The sequence below is a fragment of the Dendropsophus ebraccatus genome, chromosome 3 (assembly GCF_027789765.1).
Source record: "Dendropsophus ebraccatus isolate aDenEbr1 chromosome 3, aDenEbr1.pat, whole genome shotgun sequence".
In the NCBI taxonomy this organism is placed as follows: domain Eukaryota; kingdom Metazoa; phylum Chordata; class Amphibia; order Anura; family Hylidae; genus Dendropsophus; species Dendropsophus ebraccatus.
Genome location: NC_091456.1, coordinates 100052377 through 100067636, shown reverse-complemented (window position 1 = coordinate 100067636; position 15260 = coordinate 100052377). Strand labels below are relative to the sequence as shown.

At 45.2% G+C, this 15260-nt stretch overlaps 1 protein-coding gene across 1 annotated transcript in view; it reads left to right on the top strand.

Annotated features, from left to right (window-relative positions):
- Positions 1-561: 561 nt before the first annotated feature.
- Positions 562-15260, top strand: part of GNA11 (G protein subunit alpha 11) — a 36916-nt gene continuing 22217 nt past the window's right edge. Inside the window, exon 1 of the mRNA XM_069962366.1 lies at positions 562-930. Within this exon, the coding sequence (XP_069818467.1) occupies positions 795-930 (136 nt within the window). The 5' untranslated portion in view covers positions 562-794. The remainder of the gene's footprint in view (positions 931-15260) is intronic.

Below are 15260 nucleotides of genomic sequence, written 5' to 3'. Positions count from 1 at the left end.
CCAATGATTGGTAATCCCTTGGGCTCACACATTGTGCATCACAATTGGACTGGATTTGCTGATAATGGTGGTAGTGGTGGGGAGAAGAAAGGTGAGTAAATGATTTTTTTTTTCTATATTTTCACCAGTCTGAGCATAAATATATGGAAATAAACGGAAATACCCCTTTAACCAGTTGTGAAAAGCAAGAACCAGAACTATTTCACAAATTACTTTCTTAATCAATAGTTTTGAAAAAGTAAAGTGGTATAATATTGGAGAAATGAAGCAACACAACTACTGACTGGACAGAAACAAAGAGAAGACACAAGGGTGCGACAGTGGAAAGATTAAATTACTATTCAAGCACAGAAGCTATGCTAGGCCAGACGACTAGGCCCATGGTTGCTATGGTAACCTAGTGAGTACAGCGCCATCCTTACCCTACCCAGAATACCACGCGCCCACGCCCCAGCACCAACGGAAAGAGAACAACCAAGCCTGACGTGCAGGACGTTCCGCCCTGCGCGAGGACTGGGAAATCCGGCTCTCCAATTGGTCGGCTCAACTGCCTGTCAAGGAGCAGTTTCTGACACGCAGGTTAGGTTGTGGTTGCTCCGGGGGCTCAGAAAGCGGAAACCCCGGTCACGGCCAGGCAGGGAGGGGAAGTGTTTGGTGTCCGCCCCCTCCCTCCTCCTGTATCTTCGGCTGGATGCTTGGCGCCCTGTGAGGAGGCTCGGAGACCGGGGCCGTGAGCAAGTGTGCCCCCCGGGTGGGAGAGGCCCCCGGTGCGGGCCGTGGTGCCGGGGGAAGGGATGACTCTGGACTCCATGATGGCCTGCTGTCTGAGTGAGGAGGTGAAGGAATCAAAGAGGATCAACGCCGAGATCGAGAAGAAGATCAAGAGGGACAAGAAGGAATCTCGGCGAGAGCTGAAGCTGCTGCTGCTAGGTACTGGGGCGAGGGGGTAGGTGGGGGCGGCACAGTGCCCGGGCCTCTCTGTGGGCAGGTAACCTACCTCTAGGTGTGCTGATGGATGGCAGAGGATACATAGATAGGAATAGCAGCTGGGACTGCAGGGAGCCGCCTGCTGAGCTTCTACTGCAGCCCCCTCCATAAAAAGGGCCATTCAGGGGCTATGGAAATACACAGGTATAGAGAGGTGGTGGTCACAGTGCCCCCCTCCCCATGTATCTGACAGCGGCTTAGTCCCTTCTCTCTATTGAGAGCATATGCCACTCTGCTGCCCTAGGTGTGGAGGAGCTAGGATGGATAGATGTGGGCATAAGACAGCTGTCTATATGGGTAGCTAGAGAGCAGTGGAGGCCTGTGTGGTACACTATAAGGAAGTGATGGCCACAAGACCTGTGAGAACCCAGCATTGTGTGTCCTGGAGCCCAAGCTCTGTGAGAACCCAGCATTGTGTGTCCTGGATCCCCAGCTCTGTGAGAACCCGGCATTGTGTGTCCTGGATCCCTATGTTTGTGAGAACCCGGCATTGTGTGTCCTGGATCCCTATGTCTGTGAGAACCCAGCATTGTGTGTCCTGGATCCCTATGTCTGTGAGAACCCGGCATTGTGTGTCCTGGATCCCTATGTCTGTGAGAACCCGGCATTGTGTGTCCTGGATCCCCAGCTCTGTGAGAACCCAGCATTGTGTGTCCTGGATCCCTATGTCTGTGAGAACCCAGCATTGTGTGTCCTGGATCCCTAGGTCTGTGAGAACCCAGCATTGTGTGTCCTGGATCCCCAGCTCTGTAAAAACCCGGCATTGTGTGTCCTGGATCCCCAGCTCTGTGAGAACCCAGCATTGTGTGTCCTGGATCCCTAGGTCTGAGAGAACCCGACATTGTGTGTCCTGGATCTCCAGCTCTGTGAGAACCCAGCATTGTGTGTCCTGGATCCCCAGCTCTGTGAGAACCCAGCATTGTGTGTCCTGGATCCCCAGCTCTGTGAGAACCCAGCATTGTGTGTCCTGGATCCCCAGCTCTGTGAGAACCCGGCATTGTGTGTCCTGGATCCCCAGCTCTGTGAGAACCCGGCATTGTGTGTCCTGGATCCCCAGCTCTGTGAGAACCTGGCATTGTGTGTCCTGGATCCCCAGCTCTGTGAGAACCCGGCATTGTGTGTCCTGGATCCCCAGCTCTGTGAGAACCCAGCATTGTGTGTCCTGGATCCCCAGCTCTGTGAGAACCCGGCATTGTGTGTCCTGGATCCCCAGCTCTGTGAGAACCCAGCATTGTGTGTCCTGGATCCCCAGCTCTGTGAGAACCCGGCATTGTGTGTCCTGGATCCCCAGCTCTGTGAGAACCCAGCATTGTGTGTCCTGGATCCCCAGCTCTGTGAGAACCCGGCATTGTGTGTCCTGGATCCCCAGCTCTGTGAGAACCCGGCATTGTGTGTCCTGGATCCCCAGCTCTGTGAGAACCCAGCATTGTGTGTCCTGGATCCCCAGCTCTGTGAGAACCCGGCATTGTGCGTCCTGGATCCCCAGGTCTGAGAGACGGCCTGCTCACCAGGCTTTATGGAATGACAGCTACAGTATTATTGCCTGCTAGTGCAGCGATAGGACTCATAGCTAGGACACTTTGAAATCTGGAATATCTCAAGGTCCTGTTTCATATGTTCTTTAGCCTGCTGTCTTTGAAGATATTTTTTTTTTTTGCCCTTAAAAAACATCACAAAGCAACTTTTTCTTAGTACTCCATATTGCAGTTTTTGTTCCATATTTTGCAAGATAATCTGTTATCTGCATATTTCTCTTTACAAGTCATGTCTTTGTTTAATCACATGACTCAAGGGTTTCTATTTAACGCTGTGAGCAAAAACGCCCACACACCACACATTTACACATGCGCTTTTCCAAGGCTTTTTTTTTCATCCTATAAAAATCGATAAGAGTTAAAATGTCACAAACCAGGTGAAAAAAGAAACGCCACAACTGCAGTAGCTATGGTTTTTCCCTATGGACTCCTAGCTGACATCTGGCCACAGCATGAGCTCAGTGTAGGTGACAATGACTGTTTTTTTATTTATTTTTTTTTATTTACTACTTCCCTGACAAAATATTAAAAAAATAAATCCATGGACAACCCCTTTAATTGACTTTTTTTATAGGTCATCCCTGACCTATAAGGGTAACACTGTAAGCACGGTTATTCCTATATGTTGTACAGTGGATTAGTGGTTAGCACTTTGGCTTTGCAGTACCAGAGTTGATGAATGAGACCAAGGGCATTATCTGCCTGGAGTTTGTATGTTTCCCTGTGTTTGCTTGCCCCCACCCTTCAAAACATACTGATAAGATAATTTAGATTGAGTCCCACTACTACAAGCCAATGCTGCAGAAATGAATAAAATATATAAATGGGAATTTCTGTGATGTGCAAGTTTACAAAATGGCGTCATCAGGAGTTGATCTGTTATGTAACTATGCTGGTAGGATCTCTTTAACTCATATTTGAGGTAATTCTGGTCATGTAGCTTTTAAGGGAAACAAATCTTTGTCACGGCACCATATTCTGCGTCAATTCACAGTTGACTGAGCATACATACAGTTTAGTGTAACCAATAAGGGTAAGATTCCCATTGGTTGCTAGTTAGCATCTTTGCGTTTTGTGGTAAGTCCCACTGACAAGGAAGGCAGTAGTGCTAAACTCCAGTTATATCCTTTTAAAGTTTTCGATTTTTCAGTCAGCGGTTGTTGAAACCTGTGTAGTAGCAAAGTGATGCAATCCATAATACCTGTGCATGGTACTACCAAGAATGGAATTGCTGTGTTTCTTTGCCTGGCAGGGTTTAGAGACTACACTAGACTTGTCCTCGGAAGTGGGCTGGCTGTAATGAATGAAACATTCTTTTTGTTGGATTGCTAGTTATATGGACACTTTATGACCTCTGTCCAATTGTACTTATTATTCAGCTCTGTGGGCATTGGTATATTCCGGAACTGTGATACCACTGCTTTGTTTTATTTTTATTTGTCCATGTTTGGCACAAAATATAGGCAGCATTGAGTGCCTTGCTGGCAGCAGTGATTCTAGCACTTCTGGGGGAATATACTACCATATATGGCACCTAAAGCAGAACGGCGCTCGGTACTGTACCTATAATAATACATTGGCCCAAGGCATAAGATACTATACACTACACTATTGCCTATTAGCCTTTTTTCCCCTGTACAATGGCATTTTATGCCAAAGATTGGCCGGTCTGTTATAAGCTTAAGTGTCAAACTTAGCAACTCTTCTACATAATTAAAACATTTTTTCAAATGTTTCTGAAGGAGATTAAGTCATATCATTCTTTCATTTGATAGATGTGTAATTTTTTTTTCTAATGTACATAGCTCTTGTTTTCTGCTGTATTTATAGTGATTTATTAAATCTCTGTTTTAAGTTACCTTTGTAGTCATGTACTTTGGCTACATACAGTCACACATCTGTAGCCCTCCCCATAGCTCCTCTCCATGGACAGAACTATAAATGTGCATCTGCAATTGTCCACAACCTGTCTGCAGTTACACAGACACTTTAATTTAAAATAAGGGCAATTGCGGGACATATTATTGCTCACCATTATTTTTTGCATCACAGATCAGGGACCTGTAACGGATATGTGTATGGGGCCAAAGAAATAAATGGGACAGACATATCGGATGTGTTAGGGTGCCTTCACACATACCGACTCGCAGCAAAAAACTCGCTGCGAGTTTCTGCTATGAGCCGAGGTCCTGGAAGGCCCCTATCACTACATACAAGCAGTGGTCTGAAAGACCGCTGCGTGTATGTAATGCAGCCGCCCCCTTAACCCCTTCGGCTCCCGCACCGGTCCTGCACAGCTTTCTCCATACATTACCTGACTCTGGCTGCACCGGGTGTCGGGGTCCTGCTCTGCCGCCCAGCCAACCAGTGGCTGCGGCTGGGCAACACACTGGCTGGGCGGCAGAGCAAGACGCCGGGACCCCGTGCACCCAGAGCCAGGTAATGTATGGAGACAGCGGTGCAGGACCTGTGCGGGAGCCGAAGGGATTAAGGGGGTGGCTGCATTACATACACGCAGCGGTCTTTCAGACCACTGCTTGTATGTAGTGATAGGGGCCTTCCAGGACCTTGGCTCGTAGCAGAAACTCACAGCAAGTTTTTTGCTGCGAGTCGGTATGTGTGAAGGCACCCTTAAATTAAACATCATAGGGCAATTAAACATCATAGGGCAGGCGCATCGACTGCACATCGTTAGATGCAATTGCCTTGATAAATCTTGCACTTTTCTTTTTGAAATGTAGGGTAGGAGTGGAGTACTGCACAATTTTTTTTTATTACAAAAACTAAAATTGCCAATGATAAATCTAACAAAGTTACTAATAAGAAACCGCGCCACTGATCGTAAAAAAAATAAAAAGACACAGCCTGCTTAAAGGGAAAATATAAGTAGGTTAGACAAATCTACAGACGCACCTTCATCCTCGTTGACTCCTGTACACTAGGGGGCTTCAGGTTATATTCAGACGCCTTTATGAATAGAGTGCAAACTTTTACACCATGTGCAAAAATTAAGCATTAGCTAATGTAATGGTGCAATCACCATGCATTCCCCTCCCACCCCCAAATGTTTCTCCAAAAATAGGTCCTAGCTTGATTATGCAGGTTTTTTGAGTAGGCTTTAAATATAAGCCCTTCTTAAAAAATAAGCCCTAGTTACAGTCAGCATCTCCAGTGCTACGTTATGTCAGGAAATAGGCATACCTTAGCTTCCCTGCCATCCTGGACAAGTGCCTCTCTACCTCCTGCCATAGCTCAAAATATGCTCGCCCGCTTCTGAGTCTCACTTCAGATTCGAGCTAAATCTACAAGTAGATTTGCTTATCTCTAACTGGTATACTGTATAGGTAACAGTTTAAAAAGAAAAAGCTACTCTGTGGATTACAAGTAAGGGATTGTTCATGGGAAAAAAAAATAAGTATGTGTAATAAATAGAAATAATGACACTATATGGATAAATACAATTAAAAACATTAGTGTCATATATATAGTCATGCTATGTTATAAAAGCTTTGCATTACATGGGGGCTTGTTTGTATGTATTATATGTAAAGTGGTCCCTTAACTTACGATGGCCTCAGGATACAATATTTGCAACATACAGTGGTCTTTTTGGACCATTGTAACTTGAGACCAGACTCAACATACAATGCTACAGTCAGGATCTGTGAATAAGTACATGATTGATCAATAAAAGTGGCCATTTTACTGGTAAAACCCAAGTATTAATGCAGTGATAGGTGCAGTAAAGTGCATGCAGTGATAGGATGTCTAGTATCTCCTCTCTGTAGTGCAGTGTGATACTACATGTTCTGTACTGCTGTGTATGTGTGGTATCTCCTCTCTATAGTATTGTGTGATACACACATACACACAGCAGTACAGAACATGTAGTATCACAGTGTACTATAGAGAGGAGATATTACATACACACAGCAGTACAGGACATGTAGTATCACGGTGTACTATAGAGAGGAGATACCAGACAGACACACACATACACACAGCAGTACAGAACATGTATTGTGTGTTTGTCTGGTATCTCCTCTCTATAGTACACCGTGATACTACATGTCCTGTACTGCTGTGTGTATGTAATATCTCCTCTCTATAGTACACTGTGATGGTACATGTTCTGTATTGCTGTGTATGTGTGGTATCTCCTCTCTACAGTATCGTTTGATACTACATGTCCTGTACTGCTGTGTGCGTCTGTCTGGTATCTCCTCTCTATAGTACACCGTGAAACTACATGTCTTGTACTGCTGTGTATGTAGTATCTCCTCACTACAGTACAGTGTGATACTACATGTTCTGTACTACTGTGTATGTGTGGTATCTCCTCCCTACAGTACAGTAAGATAGTACATGTCCTTTACTGCTAACTTGCTAAGTATCTGTGCCAGAATGAGTTGATCCTTTAGGCACTAGTTCAGAGCGGCTATATTTTATTTTTCTGGGACCCTGACGGAACTGTACAGGACCCTGAAAACAGTACAGTCTTCTACGTAGGAAGTAATTTACAGCTTCCAGTAGATCTTTCTGACTGTTGTATGTAAGGATTTGCTTTATCTATCTATTGGGGCGATATTTTGCAGCTTTAGAACCAATTACCAGTTTTCCATAGAGTTATGGACCCAACATACAATAGTTTGAACAATGGACGTCCCAGAACCAATTAATATTGTATGTTGAGGGACCACTGTATATGGGGTATATGGAGATAGGGGAGGGCAGTATGTGCAATATACAGCTATGTTCCCACTTTTAGAACATATCCGGCAAAGAAGGCCGCCTCATTATATATTACAGGTATATATATATATACTTTACGGGATCAACAAAGCGGTGGTAGCCGCGAAACTGAGGTCACCCGACTTCTCTCCCCAATGTTACTTCAAGTTGCCTGAATAAAAGCTGGATTGTTTGACAGGGCTGTGGAGTAGTGATGCACGATGCACCGAAATATCGATACTAATATCGATATTTGGGGCAAAAAACGGTTCGGTACCAGGATTTCCTGGTATCGATACTTTATGTTAAGATGTGCAATAGCGCAGCTTAACATAGAGTATAGTGCAGAGAACACGGCCGGCGGCTATCTGAGCACCGGTCGTGTTCTCTGTGTGCTCCCCACCCCCCGCGCGGCTCACCAACTCCTTCTCCATGCTGCCTGGTCCCGGTGTCATCTTTCTCCCCCACGCGGCTCACCAACTTCTGCTCCATCTCCATGCTGCCCGGTCAAGCAGGTTAGTGAGCCAGCGTGCCACAGCACATGTGTCACGGCCGGGGGTTAACCCCACACTTCCCACTGGCCGACCCCTGGTCTGCAACCTGCGCGGGCTGTCCGGGTATGGCATGCCGCTGTCACTAATAGAGCGGTATTTATACTGGGCTGTGCTCCGTTGTGACTCCCAGCCCCCGCACACAGGCCGCAGCCTCCTCACTACGGGACAATCTCCAAAGCCATCGGCTGCGGCGTACGGAGCAGCTCGGATGCTGCTGAGTGCTGACACTTCACAGCGGCATCTACACAGTTACACCGGCTATTTAACTGTGTAGATGCCGCTGTGTCAGCAGCATCCGAGCCGCTCCGTGCGCCTCAGCCGATGGCTTTGGAGATTGTCCCGTAATGAGGAGGCTGCGGCCTGTGTGTGGGGGCTGGGTGTCACAACGAGGAGGGAGGGAGGAGTGATGCCGGGACCGGGCAGCATGGAGCAGGAGGTGAAGGTTCTGCTCCACTACAACTATTACTATCCCCAATGTACTATACTAGTGCTGGGTCAGCACTAGTATAGTATGTTGGGGATAGTAGTTGTATAGCTATGTGTCAACCATACAACTACTATCCCCAATATACTATACTAATGTTATGTGTCAGCCATACTACTACTACCCCCAATATACTATACTTGTTTTATGTGTCAGCCATACTACTACCCCCAACCTACTATACTGTGCATCTGCCATACTACTACCCCATCATACTATACTGTGCATTTGCCATACTACTACCCCCAACCTACTATACTGTGCATCTCCCATACTACTACTACCCCCAACCTACTATACTGTGCATCTGCCATACTACTACTACCCGCAACCTACTATACCGTGCATCTGCCATACTACAACTACCCCCAACCTACTATACTGTGCATCTGCCATACTACAACTACCCCCAACCTACTATACTGTGAGTCAGCCATACAACTATTATCCCCAACATACTATACTGTGTGTCAGCCATACAACTACTACCCCCAACATACTATACTGTGTGTCAGCCATACAACTATTATCCCCAACATACTATACTGTGTGTCAGCCATACAACTACTACCCCCTACATACTATACTGTGTGTCAGCCATACAACTACTACCCCCAACATACTATACTGTGTGTCAGCCATACAACTACTACCCCCAACATACTATACTGTGTCAGCCATACAACTACTACCCCCAACATACTATACTGTGTGTCAGCCATACAACTACTACCCCCAACATACTATACTGTGTGTCAGCCATACAACTACTACCCTCAACATACTATACTGTGTGTCAGCCATACAACTACTACCCTCAACATACTATACTGTGTGTCAGCCATACAACTACTACCCCCAACATACTATAATGTGTGTCAGCCATACAACTACTACCCCCAACATACTATACTGTGTGTCAGCCATACAACTACTACCCCCAACATACTATACTGTGTGTCAGCCATACAACTACTACCCCCAACATACTATACTGCGTGTCAGCCATACTACCTTCCCAATCTCGCACAGTATACAGTGTTTGCACCAAAGTCATATATGCAAACACGGTACCAATCAAAGCTGCAAATCACTGCGCACTAAAAAAAGACTCTCAGACAGCCCTACTGGCTGAAAGATTTTAAAAGTTATGGAAATCAGAAAACAGCATTATATTGAATCAAGTATCGAAATGGTATTGAGTATTGACATAAAAAAGTTGGTATTGGTATCGAACTCAAAATTCTGGTATCGTGACATCCCTACTGTGGAGTCGGTAAGCCGCAGCTCCGACTCCTGAATTTTATCAGGACCGACTTCTGCTCCTTCATAAATGGACAGTCATATACTAGGGGAGTTATTTATCACACTAGCTCAGCAGCTTCTCCTTAATGTCCTACATAATCCTGGGGCAACTTCTGAGGGAATGAGGAAAGATATAAAGCAGCTCTCCTGAGTGTGCAGTGGATGCAGCCAGTCTCCAGCCTCCATGTCCTGAACAACTCACAACTAGACTAGAAGGAGCAGGTGGTCTTTTAGTTTCTAACTAAATTATTCACCATACCCACAAAAACACTGCTAACAATGCCAGATACCTGTAATATAGAGGGGTCACTGTGTGTGTAGGGGCATGCCATAGCCCACACACACAACCTACTGCAGCCATAGCACACACTCACACGGCCTGCTGCAGCCATTGCACACACTCACACGGCCTTCTGCAGCCATAGCACACACTCACACAGCCTGCTGCAGCCATAGCGCACACACACACAGCCTGCTGTAGCCATAGCATACACACACAGCCTGCTGCAGCCATAGCGCGCGCACATGCGCAGCCATAGTACATACACACACACCCTGCTGCGGCCATAGGTCACATACTCTCAGCCTGCTGCAGCCATAGTACACACACACACACACACACACAGCCTGCTGCAGCCATAGCAAACACACACACACACACACACACACACACAGCCTGCTGCAGCCATAGCGCGCGCGCACACACGCACAGCCTGCTGCAGCCATAGAGCACTATAGAAAAACACCATATTGAGGACAGAGGTTACTGCTACACTACTTATGTCTTCTCCTCCTCCTCTATATTACGCAGAATATCTCCATATTACACTGCTGCTCATATAGTCATCCAGCATCCAGGAAGAGAACAGCACAGATCTCCCCCCCCCCACACAATGGACTCTTCCAGCTCAGAAACAAACTGCCAAATAGTGACTGACAACTTTTCCCTGACCACCCTTATGTAATAGGGCCAGTGTCCTATTACTGATATATTCTCCAACCACCCTTATCTAATAAGGGCCAGTGTCCTATAAGAATGTTGCTCATAATATATATTGATGAGCAAAACTCAATTCTAAATTCTGTACTTTTTTTCCGACTCCATGGCCCTGTTGTTTAATCACGTTGGTGAGTGCCGTCCTATACTTCCTGGAATATCCTCATTATATAGATGCAGTCTCTATGAGGAGATTGCGCTCATACCGCATGGGGCAAATATTATACGTCCAGCAGTCAGGGAAGCCATTTAGGAGCCCTCGATCAGACAGTGACAGGAGCCGCTCTTGTTACTTTCATTTGAATGCTGTGATCGTTGCTGTCTGTTATTGACTGTGAGGACACTTTTATGAAGCAAGTTCATCTCCGTAGCTCCCTTCATAGAGCTACAGAGCATTATGGCATACAGTTATGTCATGGGTCCTTAATAATGTTGAGCTGATCTGTCAAAATGTTGGGGTTTAGCAACGTTATCAGAACACTGGATATCCGAACATTATCCAAAAGGGGATGCTTACTTATGGAGTCCTGGGAAACATTTATACAGCCATAGGCTGTATTCATGCTGTCCTGGCAGCCCTAGGGTGGCATCTGACTTCTGCAGCTGTGAGAAATCAAATGCTGAGTGTTAGGGTTTGGATAATGTTGCGGAGTGCAAACATTTTGCCAGATCCACTCAATACTAGTCCCAGGCTTCCCAAACTGGTACATCATAGGTCCTGAAATGGGTTAAACTTTCAGCCACACCCTGCAGCTTTAAAATCTTTGGAAGACTGCCCCAGCTGGCCCCTGGTTGGTCATTCTGAGTTGGCAAGGCTGGAAAGTATCATGGGTATCATAGGTTTCGACAGGTGTCTATGACACTTGTGAGTGCATTAAAGTGAAAGTCCGGTGAAATAAACTAATTTGCCAGCAGGGCAGGAGGGACATACAGTGGGGAAAAAAGTATTTAGCCAGTCACCAATAGTGCAAGTTCCACCACTTAAAAAGATGAGAGACGTCTGTAATTGACACCATATGTAGACCTCAACTATGGGAGACAAAATGAGAAAACCCAGAAAATCACATTGTCTGATTTTGTAAGAATTTATTTGCAAATTATGGTGGAAAATAAGTATTTGGTCAGTAACAAAATTTCATCTCAATACTTTGTTATATATCCTTTGTTGGCAATGACAGAGGTCAAACGTTTTCTGTAAGTTTTCACAAGGTTGGCACACACTGTTGTTGGTATGTTGGCCCATTCCTCCATGCAGATCTCCTCTAGAGCAGTGATGTTTTGGGGCTTTTGCTTGGCAACACAGACTTTTAACTCCCTCCTAAGGTTTTCTATAGGGTTGAGATCTGGAGACTGGCTAGGCCACTCCAGGACCTTGAAATGCTTTTTACGAAGCCACTCCTTCGTTGCCCTGGCGGTGTGCTTTGGATCATTGTCATGTTGAAAGACCCAGCCACGTTTCATCTTCAATGTACCCGGATCAGTCATGCCTTTGCAGAGAAACAGCCCCAAAGCATGATGTTTCCACCCCCATGCTTTACAGTAGGTATGGTGTTTGATGGATGCAACTCAGTATTCTTTTTCCTCCAAACACGACAAGTTGTGTTTCTACCAAACAGTTCCACTTTGGTTTCATCAGACCATAGGACATTCTCCCAATACTCTTCTGAATCATCCAAATGCTCTCTAGCAAACTTCAGACGGGCCCGGACATGTACTGGCTTAAGCAGTGGGACACGTCTGGCACTGCAGGATCTGAGCCCCTGGCGGCGTAGTGTGTTACTGATGGTAGGCTTTGTTACATTGGTCCCAGCTCTCTGCAGTTCATTCACTAGGTCCCCCCGCGTGGTTCTGGGATTTTTGCTCACCGTTCTTGTGATCATTTTGACCCCACAGGGTGAGATTTTGCGTGGAGCCAGGTGACGGGCGTACCGGAGTGTTAAGGCAGCTCTGTGGAGGCACGGGAAGAGGTAAGTAGAGCTTGTTTGTTTTTTTTCCTCCCTGTCCCTGCTGGCTTGAAAATGATCATTTTCACTGGTTTTCTTTAAAGGGGTAGTGCGGCGCTAAGAAATTATTCACAAAATAACACACATTACAAAGTTATACAACTTTGTAATGTATGTCATGTATGTAAATGGCACCCTTCATTGTGTTACCCGCTCGTGGACCCGAAAGTGTAGTGCATTATACATACCTGATTCGTGTCGACCCCCGTCCGCATTTCTTCTGATAATGATGTAATCTTCGGGAGGTCGGCCGGCCCTCATGTTGGCCCCCCTCTGCCGCGTCATAACTGTGCTCTGCCGCGTCATAACTGTGCTCTGCCGCGTCATAACTGTGCTCTGCCGCGTCATAACTGTGCTCTGCCGCGTCATAACTGTGCTCTGCCGCGTCATAACTGTGCTCTGCCGCGTCATAACTGTGCTCAGCCGCGATTGGCTGAGCATAGCTACCCCTTTAATACGACTTCTGGGAGAGAGTGTTTGGTGCGCAGCTGGGGTATGTGTATGGGTACTGTTAGGCAGACAGGCAACACAGTAATGGGAAAATATTGTACTGGCGCCTAACCTTTTTAGGCTTTGTATTTATCTCTTTAAAAATTATAGATATTATAGGTACAGATTTTTCTATCATCATAGTTCTGAAAAACATTCTTACTGTACAGGACAGGTGTTTTCTTGTGAGCCTCAGGTTTCTTTGTAGTGTAGCGTATGCCTTGACAAATAGTAGCCAGGTCTAGGAGCCAGCAATGACTCACAGGAGATCAGAATTTATACGGACTATTTGAGGTGCATTTTGCTTATTGGGGTAAAAAAACAAACACTTTGCTTTTAAACTTTTGCCCAGAATGCAGACCAGTTTTTAATCTAGAAAACTGTCATTCCCCTTAATGTATTTAAAAGAAACAAAAAATTAAAGAACAAAAATTTATTCTGTGCCAAGTAGAAGGGAATCACAATGTAAATCTTTATGGCAGAATTACAGTAAGGGGGACATTTACTAAAGAGTCTAACTAAGGTGTGACTCTTCTAATGAGGATTGGTGTATATTTTGTTCCAATATCGTGACTTATTTATTAAAATGTAGCTCTGCCATAGTGAATGTATTTAAGTAAAAAGTCTCAAATGTTGCAAAAATTGCACAAGCAAATTCACCTGGTACTGATCAGACATAGGACTGCACCAGTTTGTGCGACTTTTTAAAAAGTCGCAAATTGTGGGTAAATGCTCAAAAAGGGCAGATTAAAAAAAAGTTGCATCTAAAAAATATTCACCCGTTAAATACTGGTTCATACATAGAACTTAGACCAAAAATGGATGAAAAATCCAATTATTCACCTAAAAATAGGCGCAAAGCCATTGATAATTTTCCCCCTAGGTCATTTTGACAATAACACCAATTAAAAAAAGCCAAATTAACCTGATTGACCTATTCATCTTGAGACAATACCAAATCACCCATCCAATTTCTTAATATGATTAATCTGGCATAGAAATTTTATTAAGAGAACCAGGAACAGGAACCAGGAACAGATTAAACAGAGATCAGGTAATAAAGGAAAGACTGAGAGTTCCCCTCTTTTCAAATCCATTCCTGGCTTTGGCTTGTAAAAATCTGTCAGATAATCTGTTGGTGTAATAGGACCCTTACTCAGAAGCACTCCCATAATATCACCCCAATATTTTCTACTCCAAGAACAAGACCAAAACAGGTAACCTAAATTGGCACCTTTTTGACTACAATACCCACAGGAGGAATTACTACTTGCCCCAATCTTATACAGAAACTGTGCTGTATAATGTGTTCTGTGGAGAATTGTAAACTAAATTAACCTGTGCTCCGGATTCAGTGACACACTTTCACATTTCTTAAAATTCCCACCCACCGTGAATCCAAATAAAGTCCACAATCCATCTCCCATTTACATCTATATCTAGGTAATATTATAATGTACTTTTCTTTTATTCAGAGCTTATAAATTCTAGAATGCAAACTCTTGAATCCCTGAATTTTTATATTTCTGTCTACCCCATCATTTTGTGCTACATGAAACATATTTTCATCACGTGTTTTACTAACAGCATTGCTAAGCTAAAAATTAGGGATGGTCCGAACAGAGTTCGTACGAACCCGAACCATCCGCAATGATTACCGCTGTCTGCCCGCTCCGTGCAGCGGACGGATCCAGCGGAAGAACCGCCTGGAAAACTGGCATACAGCCATAGCCATAGGCTGTATCCCAGTTTTCCAGGCGGTCCTCCCGCTGTATCCGCCTGCTGCACGGAGCGGGCAGACAGCGGTAATCCGATGCCGAGCGTTCGGGTTCAGCCGAACCCGAACCTCGGCGGGTTCGGACCATCCGTACTAAAAATACCTAAATTTGTGACTCCACGACCTACCACTATTCCCAAAAATATCTCTTGGTTCCTTAAAGGACAACTCCCACGAAAGATTTTTTGGCTTATTTAACACACATTACAAAGTTATATAACTTTGTAATGTGGTTAAATACACGGTCTGGCCACCTTCCCCCACTTTCCGACCCCCGACCACCCCGGAAGTTAAAGAATGTATACATTACCTATTACGGTCGTCATGGTCCTCTTCTCCCGGGCGGCATCTGATGACAACGATGTCAGAGCCGGGGGGCGGTCCGGGTCTTCTTTCTA